We start from the raw sequence: 15,969 nt of genomic DNA, 5'->3' as shown, positions 1-15,969 counted from the left end.
ATGCCTACCATAAAATGTTCAAACTGGATGTAGCAGCAAAGAAAAGACCTTTCTAACTACCCTCAGTTCAGAATCAGAGACCCACAGGCTCTGTGACAGAAATGTCTGTCTCCTTCTCGCTTTTACTAAAAAGTTTTACTAAAGTTTTACTAAAACTGTGGCTCCAATGGAGGTGTTGGGGACACATCCAGATCCCAGGGAACAGCCTTAAGAAGAAATCTCAGCCAGTGGCTGCATCTTCCCAGACACTTCCAAATAAGAGACAGATCAAAATGAAAGGCATTGATAGCAGGCCAACAGCAAAATCTCGTTCACTTTGATACCCATAACTCAATTCCTCCTAAGTGTGATCAAGATAGACTGAGAGGCTACAACCCTTGCACTGTGAGTATTGATCACCTGTCTTTCCCAGTGGCTTCTGGCAGCCCCTCTCCCATTGTATTGTGAGAGAGCTGAACCACTTGGGAGATTACTTCTGACACTTGGAGGGCGAGGGGCTTCATTAGTCAGGATTTTCAACATTTTGAAGTATTTTTTCTCTCCCAGCTTTATTAAGGTATAATTGAAAAATAAAAATTACATACTTATAGTGTACAGTGTGATGTTTTGATGTACGTGCATATTGTGAAATGATTAAGTCAAGCGAATTAATATATCCATTATCTTACATATTTTTTGTGTTTGAGAACATTTAGGATCTACTCTTATAGCAATTTTCAAGTATGCAATACATTATTATTAACTATAATCACCATACTATACCACAGATCTCCAAAACTTATTCATTCTGTTACACTATAACTTTGTACCCTTTGGCCAACATCTCCCCATTCCTGCTTCCCACCCTGCCTCAGCCCCTGGTAACCACCATTCTACTCTGTCCCTATGAGTTCAACATTTTTAGATTCCACATACAAGTGAGATCAGGCAGTATTTGTCTTTCTATGCCCAACCCCTTTCACTTAGCATAATGGCCTCCAGGTTTATCCATGTTGTTGCAAATGATAGGATTTCCTTTTTTTAAAAGGCTGAATAGTATTCCATTATTATTACAGTACATTTTAAAATCCATTCATCCATTGTTGAACTAGGTTGACTTTATATCTTGGCTATTGTGGATAATGCTGCAATGAACATGGAAGTGCAGGTATCTCTTGACATAATGATATCATTTCCAGAAGTGGGAATACTGGATCATATGGTAGTTCTATTTTCAAATTTTTGAGGAACTTCCATACCATTTTCCGTAATGGCTGTGTTAATTTATATTCCCACCAACAATCTACCAGGTTCCCTTCTTACCACATTCTCACCAACATTTATCTTTTGTCTTTTTTATAATAGCCATTCTAACAAATGGTTTCAATTCCATTTCCTTGACAATTAGTGTATTGAGCATTTCTTTCATATCCCTGTTGGTCATTTCTATGTTCTCTTTGGAGAAATGCCTATTGTAGATCCTTGGCTCATTTTAAAATTGTATTTGTTTTCTTGTTATTGAGTTGTTTGAGTTCCTTAGAACATTTTAGAGTTTTCAACTAACGCCTTCAACTCATTTTGCTTTATCAAATTGCATCACTGTTAACATTTTTGTGCCTGGAGCCACCCCAGAAATTATTCCTGGTTCCTGGCATTTAGAGTGATTAAGTAGACAGAATGAAAGGAACAAGAATACGGACATATTAGGATTCTAGAAGATGGTAGTTTTGATTTAGCTAGATGCCCTTCTAAGACTACAGTGGACCTTCTGTGTTCTGCCTGTCCAGCAATCCCTCCAGCTCAGTGCTGGTTCATAAGTTTCCTCATTTCAAGTCCCATAAGAAGTTGACATTAAACACTCCCACACAGAAAGATCTGGGATACCTACTTTGTGCCATCTTTCCTACTCTCATCTTTAAGTGTTAAATACATTTTCACAGGGATTTGGTTTGGGAACACTGTTTTACTTTCACGCTGTAACCCCACACAAAATGTAGAAGAGAGTTTTTATTCTTTAGAAAGTGCAAAATTAATATTTATTAAATGAGGTAGGTGAATCAGATTTTATAGGTTAGGGCAGATTGGGCATTTACATATATATGAAAATTTTCCTATTTTCTTCAGGCCTACCAATTTCATCCTATTCTCTCTTTAAAATAATCTGAATGATTATTGTTCTCTCAGAGCTATCCTCTTTAGCCTTATCTCTTTCTTTCTTATACCCCAATGATATACTCTGATTTAAATAGCCTAAGAAATTAGCTCCCGAGAAATGTCAGCAAAAGGAGAAACAAAGCTGGCAGAACATATGAGTTATTCCCTAAATCTAGGAAATTTCTGAAAAAACAGATGAAAAGTTGTAGCCAGTATCAAAACAAACAATGAAGCCGAAAAAGCTACTGTGTTTTCATCCTGACCAGATGAGAACTATTGGTGTGGCCAGTGAGTCTTACTTTTTCCATTCGTGTGTGCAATAGAAACCAGTTTATGATTTTACAGGTAACCTAATGCCAAGATTGCAAAATGGAGCATAAATAGTCTGCAAAAGTATATAATTGTGTAAGTGTCTGACTGTGTGTGCACGTGTGTGAGATTAATATGGCATATTAGGTTTCCGTTTTAGTGGTTTTTAGCTTTGTCCTGTCAGTTCCCAGAAAAGCTGGTCAAGCTTTTTTTGAATCACTCCTGCATTGTTATGATTCTGATGATCAAAAAAGATATCCACAGGTTTTCTAAAGCACAGCATTTCACAACCTTATGTCAGTCTGAAACAAAATGAAACAAAACACAGCAAAATAAAACAAAATGCTTACATCAGAAAAGAGTAAATGAAATGCTTAAAGAAATTTAGAAACATTTAAAACTGGAATATTTTAAGAATTAAAAATAAATTAAAACAAAATTGCTTTACCAAACAAATCTTGATTCTTTTCTTGCTATTTGAATAGCAATGGGGGGAAATTTCACTCATGTAAATAAAATGTAAAACTGTGTTTTGTTAATGACTTTCTGCAGGGTGTGGAACATTAAAAGTTGGCTGTGTATAAAGCCATCTTGTTGGCGTCTGCTCTTAGGGATCCCTCTGTCTTAAATCTCCAGGGAGGCAGAATGACATCATGGTTAAATGTGTGAATCTTGGCATCAGGATGTTCCAGGTCCAACGCTAGCTTTGCTACTTATTGGCAAAGATAGTTGCTACTTAGGAAAGATAGTTGAGCTTTGTTAGAGTCAGTTTCCTCATTTACAAAATGAGGTCAATAATACTAACACCTCAGAGAGGTTATGAGAATCAAATAAAACCATACATATGAAGTAGGTAGTTCAATAGCTAGTTGTCAGTGCTCATAATATACTCAACAAATAGGTAAACCCGATCTATCCTTCGGTATCACTTTATTTTTCCAAGGACATTGTTGGTGGCAGGAATAAATCTGAGTGACATGCCAAAATGGTAAGTGAAATTTTCTCCTCTCTCATCATTACTATAATAACACGGTTTACATCCCTCCTCATCTCATTTGTTCATCCACCCACCCCTTCATCCATCCAGTTATCCATCCATCCTCTACTAAGTGCCAGGCATTGGAGTAACAACATGAATACGGTACCATCTCTGTTTCCAAGGACCTCAAAGATAGTCAGGGTTGGGATGCAAGGAGGATGGTGATAGTTGTGGTCTCAGACGCTTAAAGAGATAATTATTCTGCAAAAAACTTAGTATAATGATTGTGATATACACAGGATTATGCGGAAAAAGGGACATCAAGGACTTCCCACAAAAGTTTCTTTGCATTGGATTTTAAAATTTCCAATCTCTGTATAAAGAGCTTTCTCCTTGGCAATTTGTTTATTCCAACATGCAAATGGATTTAAATATTCTGCAAATTCGATTAAGGTCCTTAGTTGTTGACAGGAACACATAGAGCTCTTTAGCTTTTCCCTGTAAGTTTAACCTCCTTAGTTATCTTTAAAACATAACATATGTGTGTATCACCGATAATGTTCTGAAAATTGACTAATATCTAATCATGGCTTGAGAGCTGCAGAATGTTTAATGTGAACCAGACTTTGAAAAGACCCAGCTGAGGTGCAATTAGCTCAGTGAAGTAAATTTTTGGAGCCTCATTTTCTGTGTGCATGTGTGTGTGTGTGTGGGGGGGGGTGAGGGGATTGGGGGGGCGGTATATACTCACAGAGTGGGAAGAACACTTGTATTTCCGTTTATTTCATTATTTCATTTATTTGGACATCGGTTAGTTAATCAGTCTTTTATTAATCCATCCTTTGTAACACATAGACTTACAGTCGTGTTCTAATCCTCCTTTTAAAGCTGCTTCTTTGGAAGCTTTTTTTTTTTTTATGGAGTTCTGCTCTTGTCGCCCAGGCTGGAGTGCAATGGCACAATCTTGGCTCACTGCAACCTGCGTCTCCTGGGTTCAAGTGATTCTCTTGCCTCAACCTCCTGAGTAGCTGGGACCACAGGCACTTGCCACCACACCCGGCTAATTTTTTGTATTTTTAGTAGAGGCGAGGTTTCACCATGTTGATCAGGCTGGTCTTGAACTCCTGACCTCAGGTGATCCACCTCCTCGGCCTCCAGAATTGGAAGCTTTTTGTGTCATAAACTATCTCAAGTAAATTTCTTCTGTTAGATGGTGCCATTTAGAGTAAAGGTTATTGTCACTGTTGTTGTTACTGTTATTATTATAATCAAGGACTTGAACATGTCAGAAGAGAAAAGAAATCCTGTGATCCTAACAAGACCCTGCTCAGTTGTACCTAATTCCAAAATCTTTAAATTCACACTGATTTGCACACATTTATTAAAGGAATAGTTATAGAAATCTTACTCTACCCTCATTCTATCGCTCCAATATTTTTCTGGTATTTACTCTAAAGACAGTATCAAATGACCAGGAATGTAAAGCCCACATCCCTAATGTTTATGTGAAACCAGACTACATTTGATTGTAGTTGAAGGAAATTAATCCAGCAAAAGGACAGTCTGGATTTCAGTTTGCAGTTTACAATATTTATATTTCTGCATCTTTAATTCTTTCAAAAACTGATTTATCTTCGATAGGTTATGTACCATCCATGATTTACTTCTCTTATGACATAAAATAAGAAATACAATGAGTAATAAAGAAAAAGGCTGGGCGCAGTGGCTCATGCCTGTAATCCCAGCACTTTGGGAGGCCAGGGTGGGCAGATCACCTGAGGTCAGGAGTTCAAGACCAGCCTGGCCAACATGGTAAAACTCTGTCTCTACTAAAAATACAAAAATTAGCCAGGCGTGTGCCTGTAATCCCAGTTACTGGGGAAGCTGAGGCGGGAGAAATCACTTAAACCCGGGAGGTGGAGGTCGCAGTGAGCTGAGATTGCGCCACTGAACTCCAGCCCGGGCGACAGAGTGAGATTCCATCTCAAAAAAAAAAAAAAAAAAAAAATTGTTTTTCTGAATTTCCTGGTGGTAGGTAGATCTTAATGTCTTTGTAAATTCAAGAGTTGGAAGAATAATAAGAAAAAAATCAGTAAGGATTGGAGTGACAATACAGATGGAGCAAGCAATGAATTGATGTGGCTTTCAGATCCTTTACTTCACAGGCTTTTGGTACATTCGGCCTGATGCAGAACATCCTATGACATAGGATATAATTTTGAACATGGCAAGGGACCTAGTATGTGATATCCATAAGCTGTTATGCTTGTCTTTCCTGCAGCTCAGGATGTCACTTATTCCATTTCCCGTTTTTATACAGGGTAGGGCTGAAGCAAGATCCAAACAACACTGTGATACAACAGAGAAACAGAGGGCAGCCTGCTCATCTTGGAGGGCCCAGAAAGACTAGTGAGACACACACACAAAAAGCAGGGCCAGGCACGGTGGCTGATGCCTGTAATCCCAGCATTTTGGGAGGCCGAGGTGGACGAATCACCTGAGGTCAGGAGTTTGAGACCAGCCTGGCCAACATGGAGAAACCTGTCTCTACTAAAAGTACAAAAATTAGCCAGGTATGGTGGCAGACGTCCGTAATCCCAGCTACTCAGGAGGCCGAGGCAGGAGAATTGCTTGAATCTGGGAGGCGGAGGTTGCAGTGAGCTGAGATCGTGCCACTGCACTCCAGCCTGTGTGACAAGAGTAACACTCTGGCTCAGAAAAAAAAAAAAAAAAAAAAAAATGCAGATCTTTTTTCATGTTGCTCTTATGCCTTGTACAGGTAATGTTGGCAAATCCTTCCTGATCTTTTCACCACCAGAAAGGCAGGATAGAAAGGCAGACAGGCGATGGAGGGAGAGCAAGAGGGTTAACATAGTTTATTCATTTATTTACTCACCAAACTAGTATTTATTTTTTGTCATGTGACAGGCACCAAGGTTGGTTCTGGGAATTTGAAGATGAATGAGTTACCACCCCTACCTTCAAGGTGTTTCAGTCTAGCAGGGAGAACGATGTTTAAACCAGTAATTAAGCTTGATAAGGCAATTATTTTAATGGTGAGCCACAGCTCTGAACAGAAGCACAGATGTGGAGACACAAGCTCATCCTTTCCTCGAGTTCCCTAATAAAGAGCAATATGCTTAACTCTGTTGATCTCTAGCTTCTTCATTAAAATGGGTGGGAGAGCATCTTCTCACTCGCAGACAGTGCGTGTAAAGTGCCCAGAAAAGTGCTTCACACATAGTGGGCATTCAGCAAATGATAGAGGGTGAATGTGCTACAGGGGCTATGAAGGACTCAAGGGCAGTAGGACCACAGGAGGGGTCCTGAAGTCCACGTCAGATACGCAAGAAAGGCCCTCTTGCACACCACAAGAACGCTAGGTACTAGGATTAGCGAGGAGTTGCCACTGACGAGTTGGTCCCTTTTTCCCAACTTGCCTTCACTAGGTGGAACATTTCCTTTAAGATTGCAAAGGGAGGCCAGTGCGATGGCTCACACCTGTAATCCCTGCACTTTCGGAGACCGAGGTGGGTGGATCACTTGAGGTCAGGAGTTCGAAACCAGCCTGGCCACATGGTGAAACCCCATCTCTACTAAAAATACAAAAATTAGCTGGGTGTGATGGTGCATGCCTGTAGTCCCAGCTACTCAGGAGGCTGAGGCAGGAGAATCGTTTGAACCCAGGAGGTGGAGGTTGCAGTGAGCCGAGATCGCACCACTGCACTCCAGCCTGGGTGACAGAGCCCTGTTACCTGCACTGGACACCACTCTCTCTCCCTTGTCCTCCCCAGCTTCTGCCTCCTGCTCTCACCTACTGCTCTGATGACCAGCCAGGGCAGACCTGGAGGCCAAGGTCAGTGGTTTGTTGGGACAAGGGCTGGTCCCCAAAAAGCCCCACAAAAATTAGCCAGGTGTGGCAGTGTGCCTGTAGTCCCAGCTACTCAGGAGGCTGAGGCAGGAGAATAGCTTGAACCCGGGAGGTGGATGTTGAAGTGAGTCGAGATCTACTGCACTCCAGCCTGGGTGACAGAGTAAGACTCTGTCTCAAAAAAAAAAAAAAAAAAAAAAAAAAAAAGTAAAGGGAAAAGGCTGCAATTTTTTCCTTTAGTAAGGATAACTCAGGTGAGGAGCCCATTGCATTTTTATTGCACCAATTTCTGACACTTAAATGTCTTCCACATGAGTCACCTATTGGCACTTAGCTCCTTGTTTACGTGAAGAATCCCGTGTCTCCACTAACCTCCTTTTCTTCTAGGCCTTCCATATATTTTTCTGTTGCCCTTCTATCAGCTCTGTGGTTTACTATATTTGCGAAGCATTATGTTTTGAAGTCATATATTATATATAGAGAAGTGAAATAGAATATTTGGTCATTGTTGCCACTTGTGAATGAAAAGTGGCTACTATTGGGTGATATTTATTGAGCTCTTATTATCAGGCACTACACATTCTATGCATTGTATCAGCGCTTCCTAGGTTTTGATGGAAATACACGAGATATGGAGATCTTAGAATTCAGGTTCTGGTTCATTCAGTATGAGAGTAGAGGCCAAATGGCTACAGTGCTGACAAGTTCAAGGTGATGCCACTGTCCACAGGCTGCATTTTGAATAGCAAGACCTTGTATCATTTGATCCTGACAACAACTCTATTAGTTAGAAATTACTTCTTAAGGCCAGGCGCGGTGGCTCACGCCTGTAATCCCAGCATTTTGGGAGGCCGAGGTGGGCAGATCACCAGGTCAGGAGATTGAGACCATTCTGGCTAACATGGTGAAACCCATGTCTACTAAAAAAAAAAAAAAAAAAAAAAAAAAAAAAATTAGCCAGGCATGGTGGGGGTTGCCTGTACTCCCAGCTACTCAGGAGGCTGAGGCAGGAGAATGGTGTGAACCCAGGAGGTGGAGCTTGCAGTGAGCCGAGATAGCACCACTGCACTTCAGCCTGGGCGACAGAGCGAGACTCTTTCTCAGGAAAAAAAAAAATTTCTTATTTCATATCTATGGAAACTGAAAGGTAGAGAATTTATCCAAGGTCATGTTGCTAGAAAGTAGTACAGCTCTGGCTCTAAATTCAGATTTGTGTCCTGGGATAGTGTATATAATCTGGATTTTGGAAATATTCTCCAACATCCAAAGGTGATCTGATGCTACCTGAATCAAAATTCATAGTTTTAAATTTCGTCCCAATTAATGAAATTTCTTTCTAATTTCTCTTTATGAAAGACTCTGTTAAATGGTGATTCAGATGTGTTGGATTTTGCTTCTAAAGGTATGTAGAGTTTAGTATGATTTACTTGCCAAAATTAAGGCCTAGGAAACGACGTGCTATTGATGGAATCCGCACTGAACACAAGAGGAAATTGCTAGGGAAGGATGCGTGTGAGGAAAGGAAATCCTCAGGCTGATTTATTGTTCAGCGCTGAGTGTACACAGTGTGCTATCCTTGTCACAGCCAAGCGAAAAAGAATGCAATCCCTGTCCTGAACAGATCATTCTTTTAAAAATATTTTGGCCTGCTTATAAAGTATGGTTCGTAATAAAAAATTTGGGCTACAGAAATATAATTTAATTTTCCAAAATCCCATTTTTTTTTTTTTTTTTGAGACGGAGTCTGGCTCTGTCGTCCAGGCTGGAGTGCAGTGGCTTCATCTCAGCTCACTGCCACCTCCACCTCACGGGTTCAAGCGATTCTCCTGCCTCAGTCTCCCGAGTAGCTGGGACTACAGGCACGTGCCACCATGCCCGGCTAATTTTTTGTATTTTTAGTAGAGACAGGTTTTCAACATGTTAGCCAGGATGATCTCGATCTCCTGACCTCGTGATCTCCCCGCATCGGCCTCCCAAAGTGCGGGGATTACAGGCGTGAGCCACCGTACCCGGCCTATTTTCTAATTTTAAGTGAATGCATCTCAAAAGGGTGACGAAGGACCACATTCATATCGAACAGCAAGAATTCAATGTGGCAATATCTTGCCACAAATAATTTAAACATTAATTGTGGTTTTGAGGGGCAGTGTGCAGTGGGAGTAAAAGGGATACGGTTTAGAGTCTCCAAAAAGATCTGGCCACTGCACTCCAGCCCGGGCGACAGAGCGAGACTCCGTCTCAAAGGAAAAAAAAAAAAAAAAAAAGAAAGAAACACGAATGCACTGGTTGTGCACTGCGCAAAAGTTCTGGGGGTCTAGTTCCAGCTTTCACTAAGGATCTCAGAACTGGCCGGCAGGAGCTGCCCAGGGCGCTTTGCTCTCAAATCCTGCCGCCAGTCGCCGACGCATGCGCAGTTTAGCACCGTGGCACAGGCCTTTCTCAGGCAGGTTTTTGTGGGGTCAGCAAAAGAGCCAGAACTGCAACGGCGAACGGTTCCGAGCCTGACAGGGGAGGGGGAAACCAGCTCCAAGTGAAAATCACCTCACGAGGAAATAGGCTCAGGGATGGGGGCGGTTTCTGCAGGCGTCTCCACACACGCACTCTCACTCACTTTTAGGGTGCCAAAACACCACCAGGGGCAACTAGGAGGAATAGGTTGAGGAATCAGCTATAGAGAATGGAGGGGATAGAGCTGCAAGTGGCGAGGGGGCGACGATCTCTAAAACTTTCAGCGCAGTGCTCTACTGATGCTCTGGGCACTTTTTTCATTTCTCTGGGGAGTCTGGGTGCACCAATTAATCCGTCGCTCCTTTGAGCATTTGTTGTATAGGGGTTCCTGGGGGACCCCATCGTATTCCAGTATTCAGCCACACTCCCCTCAAAGCCGGGAAACCGCCCCGAGAGAAGCTCCAGGACGCCGGGCGCTGCATGAGCCCCGTGAAGCTGCAGGCGGGGGCGCGGGATCCCCTTTGTGGCCGCCGCCCCCCTCCGCCGGCCCCTCCCCCGCGCCCCGCCCTCGGCCACCGACCCCAGCCCCGGCCGCCGGCGCGCTCCCACCCGCGCCTCTGGGGACTCGCGGACCGCAGCGAGACCGGCCGGCGCGCTGGGCATGCTCAGTGGCGGACCCGGCGCTGGAGTCGGAAGCCTGTGCGCGGCAGCCGCAGCCGAGCCGGCCGGGGCGCACTGAGAGCGCGCGGTACTCGCTGCAGCGGCGGCCGGGTCGCGGCGCATCCGGGCCGGGACCGGAGGCGAGCCCAGCGCGGCGCCCGCGACCCGCCGGCCGCGGCGCCTGCTCCCTCGATCCCGCTCGGGGAAAGGGCAGGCGGCTGTTGGCGTCGGCGGGGCGCTGAGGAACCGCGGCGGCGGCCGCCGCATCCTCGCCGCTCGCCCCGGCCCGGCCGCGTCCCAGAGCCGTCGGGCATGGAGCCGTGGAAGCAGTGTGCGCAGTGGCTCATCCATTGCAAGGTGCTGCCCGCCAACCACCGAGTGACCTGGGACTCGGCGCAGGTATTCGACCTGGCGCAAACCCTCCGCGATGGAGTCCTGCTCTGCCAGCTGCTTAACAACCTCCGGGCGCACTCCATCAACCTGAAGGAGATCAACCTGAGGCCGCAGATGTCCCAGGTGAGGAGGCCGGCGCGGGCGCCCCGCCTCCAGCCGGCAGCTCCCATTAATCATGAGGCTAATTTCTTTGTGTGAATGCAAACGTCTAGGTGCGCTGAGCTTAGTCTGCCTCCCAGCCTTCTGCTTTGGGACCGCTTCGGCACCACTTTGGCTTTTCCTACCTTGGCTTGAAATGGTTTAGCTCCTCAAGCTGAATGCGAAAGCCTTGCGTCCGGAGATGGTGTGAGGATTTCGTAAAGGCTTTCTGTGAGGCGGGAAAGAAATAAGTTGTCTTAGGGTGCCCTTCACCTACTCTGCGTGTGTGTGGCGCGACAAAGGGAATTTGATCAAGCTCTTCTATAATAACGAAGGGGAGGGAGGAAACGAGGTGATGGGGTAATTTGCTTTTAGTCTTTTCTTTTGCTTTGCGTCTTGTACTCATGTTTTCTTGAAAGAGGAACCATGACATAAATGAGGACTCGAGGAAGTGAAGGGCGTTTGGTCCCGTTATCTGTCCAGGAGTGACGCTGGTCAAAGGGAAGAACAGGGAGCAGAACCCAGAGGCCGCCCCCAGGACCCCTGAGCTGGTGGCCAACCGGCAAGCTCCCGTTTACAGTTCTTCCTAAACCATGTGAGAAGGAGCGAGTCCAGCCACTCTCAGCAGCGACAGGAAATGAGAAGTTTCACTAGAGATTCCGCTTTCCTTCCTGCAGTGCCCTGCTCAGGTGCTGTGGTGCCGGTCGGCTCCTGGGACTGGCGCCGCCTCTTTGAGGGGTAAGCCAGGCACCTCTGGAAAGTTGGGTGCACCCTAGAGTCAGCTCAAAAGTCACAGTTCAGTGGAAAAGTAGTTTATTTGTCCTGTCGGAAAATTTTTGTACAGAAGGATGTTAAACTTGGTTCAGAGCCTCTTTCTCTTTCAGAATGTTAAAACAAAAAAACCAAACCGCTTTCAACTTGGAGAGGACAGAGCCCTCTCCATGACACATTTCAGCACTAATCCTCTATGACGCAGAGCCTCAGCTACTTAGCAACCAGAGCAGTGCCTTTTAAGAAGGAACGGACTTTATATGATTTAATAAGTATGTATTTAAAGTTAGAGCACACACAGTCATCTCTGATTCTTGGTGTCAGTGTTTCATCAGGGTCTCTGCACTTCAGATTCTGCATTCCTTGCCTGTTTGCCTTCAACCTGCTGGTGGGCAGTCCCTAAGAAAGAACAAGCATGGAAGTGGGGAGAGCCATATGTATTTAAAAGTGAGATAAATTATTTTATACCCGCATAAACCTCCATGGTGATTGCTACCTCTCGGTACCCTTTCAGAGTTGTCTCAACTCTGGATATTCCTTTGAGGGGTTTAGCAGACTTTTCTATTATGGTGGGAGCTGCAGTCAGTTAGCTACTCTCACACATCCCCATTTTCCACTTGACCTGTAGCCTCAGGAGGCAGCGTGGGTCAGGATGCCTTGGCCCACCCAGCAGGGAATACAGTACTGTGCACATTTCCTGGAACTTGTTTCCCGGAACTCTCAGCAGTTGCTCTCAATAATCACGTTTTCTGGACAGCTGAAGAGCCCTTTTTAAACCTTGAAGCCTTTATTTTAATGCTAACAATGGATGAGAATCGTTCTGAATGTGTTTCGCTCTTCTCCTCTTATAGTATGTTAGATGTAATTTAATCTTTCTGATGACCAAAGGTTGTCATTACAAGCATCATTAATGAAAATCGAGCACATACAATGCTCTAAGGGTTCTGTTCCCTCGTGGGGGTAGGTAGCACAGTGAGCAAACCAGGATACTTGCCCTAAAGGAATTATTACACTATGCCATCAGATGATAAATCACTGGGTTATAATAAGGTAAGTAGGACAGCTGATGACCTTCTTTGTGCCATTGCACTTTTGATTTCTTAAGTTTGTTCAACCCTGAGGTTTCTCGTTCCAAGTTAAGTACAGTTTCTCTTGTAATGCCCTATGAGAGGGTACTTCCCTCAAATGTGAATTCTAGAAGGCTAGTACCTGAACCTGGTGATGTCTGTTTTTGCTTTCCTCTTGGTTCTTGGCCTCATTGCAGAGAGGCAAGGCTGCTGAACAAGTGGATGCTAGGCAGATGAGTTTGTATCATGCAGGTTCTCATTAAATCCTTAAATGAGATTTATGAAATGATTTTATGAAACAACTTGACATATTTAACATGCTTATAGTGCCTAGCACATGTACTTAATATGTACTTAATAAATGTTTACTATTAGCAAAATTATGTAAAACATTTTTTCTGCTATTGTTATACTAAGAGTGATAGATTTCAATAGAAATTTTAAAAGAATTATAGAGGCCTACCGGTTCCTTTGGGCTGATATCCCTAAACATTTTGCCTCTAACTACCCTTGCATTAGAGATGTCATTACTAATACTTGTGGCTTTTTGATGTGTCTGAGAGTCATTCTGTCTACTTGACTTAGGTTCTGTTGAAGATATTAATTTGAAATAGACTATTTTTTATAGCACATGATCTCCTAAGCTGAGAAATAACTGGAAGCTGTCACTTCAGACTTTTGTGACATATTGAGACTGTAAAGAGCAGATGTTGACAAAGGAAATTGTAATTTATTGATGTTTTGTTTGTAGGCTGTTTAGCTTTCCTGAAAGAGGCTATAAAATGACCAGCCTTTTAAAATGAGTGTTTATTCCAGTGAATGGGATGCCTTTCTATTATTTGTTAGCCTTCTGCCTTGTTTGCATTTAAAAAAAATAAATAGCTGCAAATAATGACTGCTCAATTATGGGTCTGATTCTTGGAATCTTAATAAGTTAGTTGATTATCTTTCAAAATAAAAGCATGGATGGGATCCCAGTTTTCTTATTTATTGTTCTTTCTGGCTGTGGACATCAGTTTGTTTTTGATCTTGCCATCCTGGTAAGAGGATGATCTTCAGTTCAAAAATAAGAATTTTTTTCATGCTGATTTAGCTTTTGTTTTTATTTATGATGGGTTAAAAAGGTAAACATTAATCACATTTAGTTATACATTTAACATGTTCCTCTTATTGTAGAATACAGTTAAGTAAAATGCAGTTGGCCAGTAAATTTCAAAGAAATTTGGTGTCTGAATACATTAGATTTTAGTGTCTGTATTTGAGATTTGTTTTTCATCCCAAACAGTATTCTAGCCAGGACACAAAGCATGTGAATGATTCCGGAAGAGAAGAGCCTACTGGTGATAGCTGTACTGGGTGGGCGGCATATGCTGGGGTTGGGGTGGGGGGGGTTGTGCCTGTGGAAGGGCATGAGTTATTGGCTTGATGGCACTTTTAGTGGTTAAGAAGATCTTCATGAATGCCTATAACCACCCCTAGATCTATCATGAATGAGAGTACCTTAGTCTTAGTTTGAAACTTAAAATTTCATTTTATACTATGCTTTATAGTAGGGGTAATACATTCAGTGTGTTTACTGGCCACTATGGACAGTATATGTAAACTTTGAATTGTCTAAATGAATAATTCAGACTTCAAGGATTCCGTCAATGAATATTTACTTGTTCCTACTATGTTCCAGGGACTGTTTTAGACACTGTCTTGGACAAACTCAACAAAGTCCCTGCCCTAAAGGGATTTGGATTTTAGTAGAGTTGAACCATAAAGAAATGACTATATAATGTATTTATATATTTATATTTTTATATATAATTATATATATGTATATAATGTGCAATGAACCCATTTTAAGCTGAGTTAGCTAGAAAGAAATGTAATACAATTTTATAGAAGGTAGTCAAGAAAGTCCTCTCTGAGGGAGTGGCAATTAGGTGGGACCCGAAGTGAGTGAGGGAACACAGGAATGTCAATGTTTGGAAAAAAGAATATTCCTGGCGGAGGGAATACCAAATGCAAAGCTCCTGAGGTCATCAAATGGCAGGCATACTGGAGGAACAGCAGGGTCAGTATGGCTAGAGGAGAGTGAGTGTGGGAAAGAGTGGGAAACATGAAGTCAGAGAGAAAATGGAAGCTCAATTTTTAGGACTTGTCGGCCACTTTAAGGACTGTGGATTTCACTTTGAGTGAAATGAGAGGTCAACAGAGGGTTGAGCAGAGGAGTGACATGGCCTGATTTACCTTTTCTTTTCTTTTTTTTTGAGATGGAGTCTTACTGTGTAGCCCAGGTTGGAGTGCAGTGGCCCGAACTCAGCTCGCTGCAGCCTCTGCCTCCCAGGCTCAAGTGTTTCTCATTCCTGAGCCTCCCGAGTAGCTGGGACTACAGGCACGTGCCACTACTCCCAGCTACTGTTTTGTATTTTATTAGAGAGGGGGTTTCACTGTGTTGCCCAGAGTGGTCTCCAACTTCTGAACTCAGTCAGTCCACCCGCCTTGGCCTCCCAAAGTGTTAGGATTACAGGTGTGAGCTGCTGCACCCAGCCCTGATTTACCTTTCCTACAGTTACTTTGGCTACTACATTGAGAACAGACTGGACAGCAGCAAGGATAGAAGTGGCCAGGCTAATGCATCATTCAGACAAGAGATAATGGCATCTCTTACCAGAGCAATAGCAGGGCAGATGGTGGGAAGAGTGGGCTCTGAATATATTCCGAAGGTGGAGCCAGCAGGGATTTATTGATGGACTAGATTAGGGATGTGAGGAGAGAGGAGTCAAGTTTGTCTCTAGAATTTTTGACCTGAGAAACTGGATGATGAAGTTCCCATTCACTGAGATGGAGAAGACTAGAGGAAGTATGGTGTTGGGGTGTATGTGGGGAGATGGGAAGGAATATCTGGAGCTAGTTATGACTGAAATGCCTAGTAGACATCTAGATGGGTATGCCTAGCAAGGAGTTGGAGATGTAGGTATAAAGTTTGGAGTCATCAAGGGGAAGATGGTATTTAAAATCATGAGACTGGGTGATACCATGCAGGAAGTAGTGAAGAAAGAAGAAAAAGTCTGAGTGAGCTGTTGGAGCATGCCTGTTCTTGAGGGTAGAGAGATGGGGAGAACCTGTGAAGGAGTTGAGAGGCAGTGGCCATGAGGTAGGAGGGAAACCAAGTGAACAAAGTATTTCTGAGAGGAGTGATGACATGTCAA

General features: G+C 43.4%; 1 protein-coding gene across 4 annotated transcripts in view; it reads left to right on the top strand.

Moving 5' to 3' along the window:
* The first annotated feature begins 10,368 nt into the window (after positions 1–10,368).
* VAV3 (vav guanine nucleotide exchange factor 3) overlaps positions 10,369–15,969 on the top strand; it is a 448,149-nt gene continuing 442,548 nt past the window's right edge. For 2 of the 4 annotated variants that reach the window (XM_030935748.1, XM_030935749.1), the window contains exon 1: positions 10,372–10,916. In XM_030935748.1, the coding sequence (XP_030791608.1) occupies positions 10,713–10,916 (204 nt within the window). In that variant the 5' untranslated portion in view covers positions 10,372–10,712. Of the gene's footprint in view, positions 10,917–15,969 lie in introns of all 4 variants that reach the window. The other 2 variants (XM_030935746.1, XM_030935747.1) reach the window with 2 other exon arrangements.

This window comes from Rhinopithecus roxellana, chromosome 8, assembly GCF_007565055.1.
Source record: "Rhinopithecus roxellana isolate Shanxi Qingling chromosome 8, ASM756505v1, whole genome shotgun sequence".
Taxonomy (NCBI): Eukaryota; Metazoa; Chordata; class Mammalia; order Primates; family Cercopithecidae; genus Rhinopithecus; species Rhinopithecus roxellana.
Note: the sequence above shows the minus strand (reverse complement) of the source record. Positions and strands in the feature narration are given on the sequence as shown.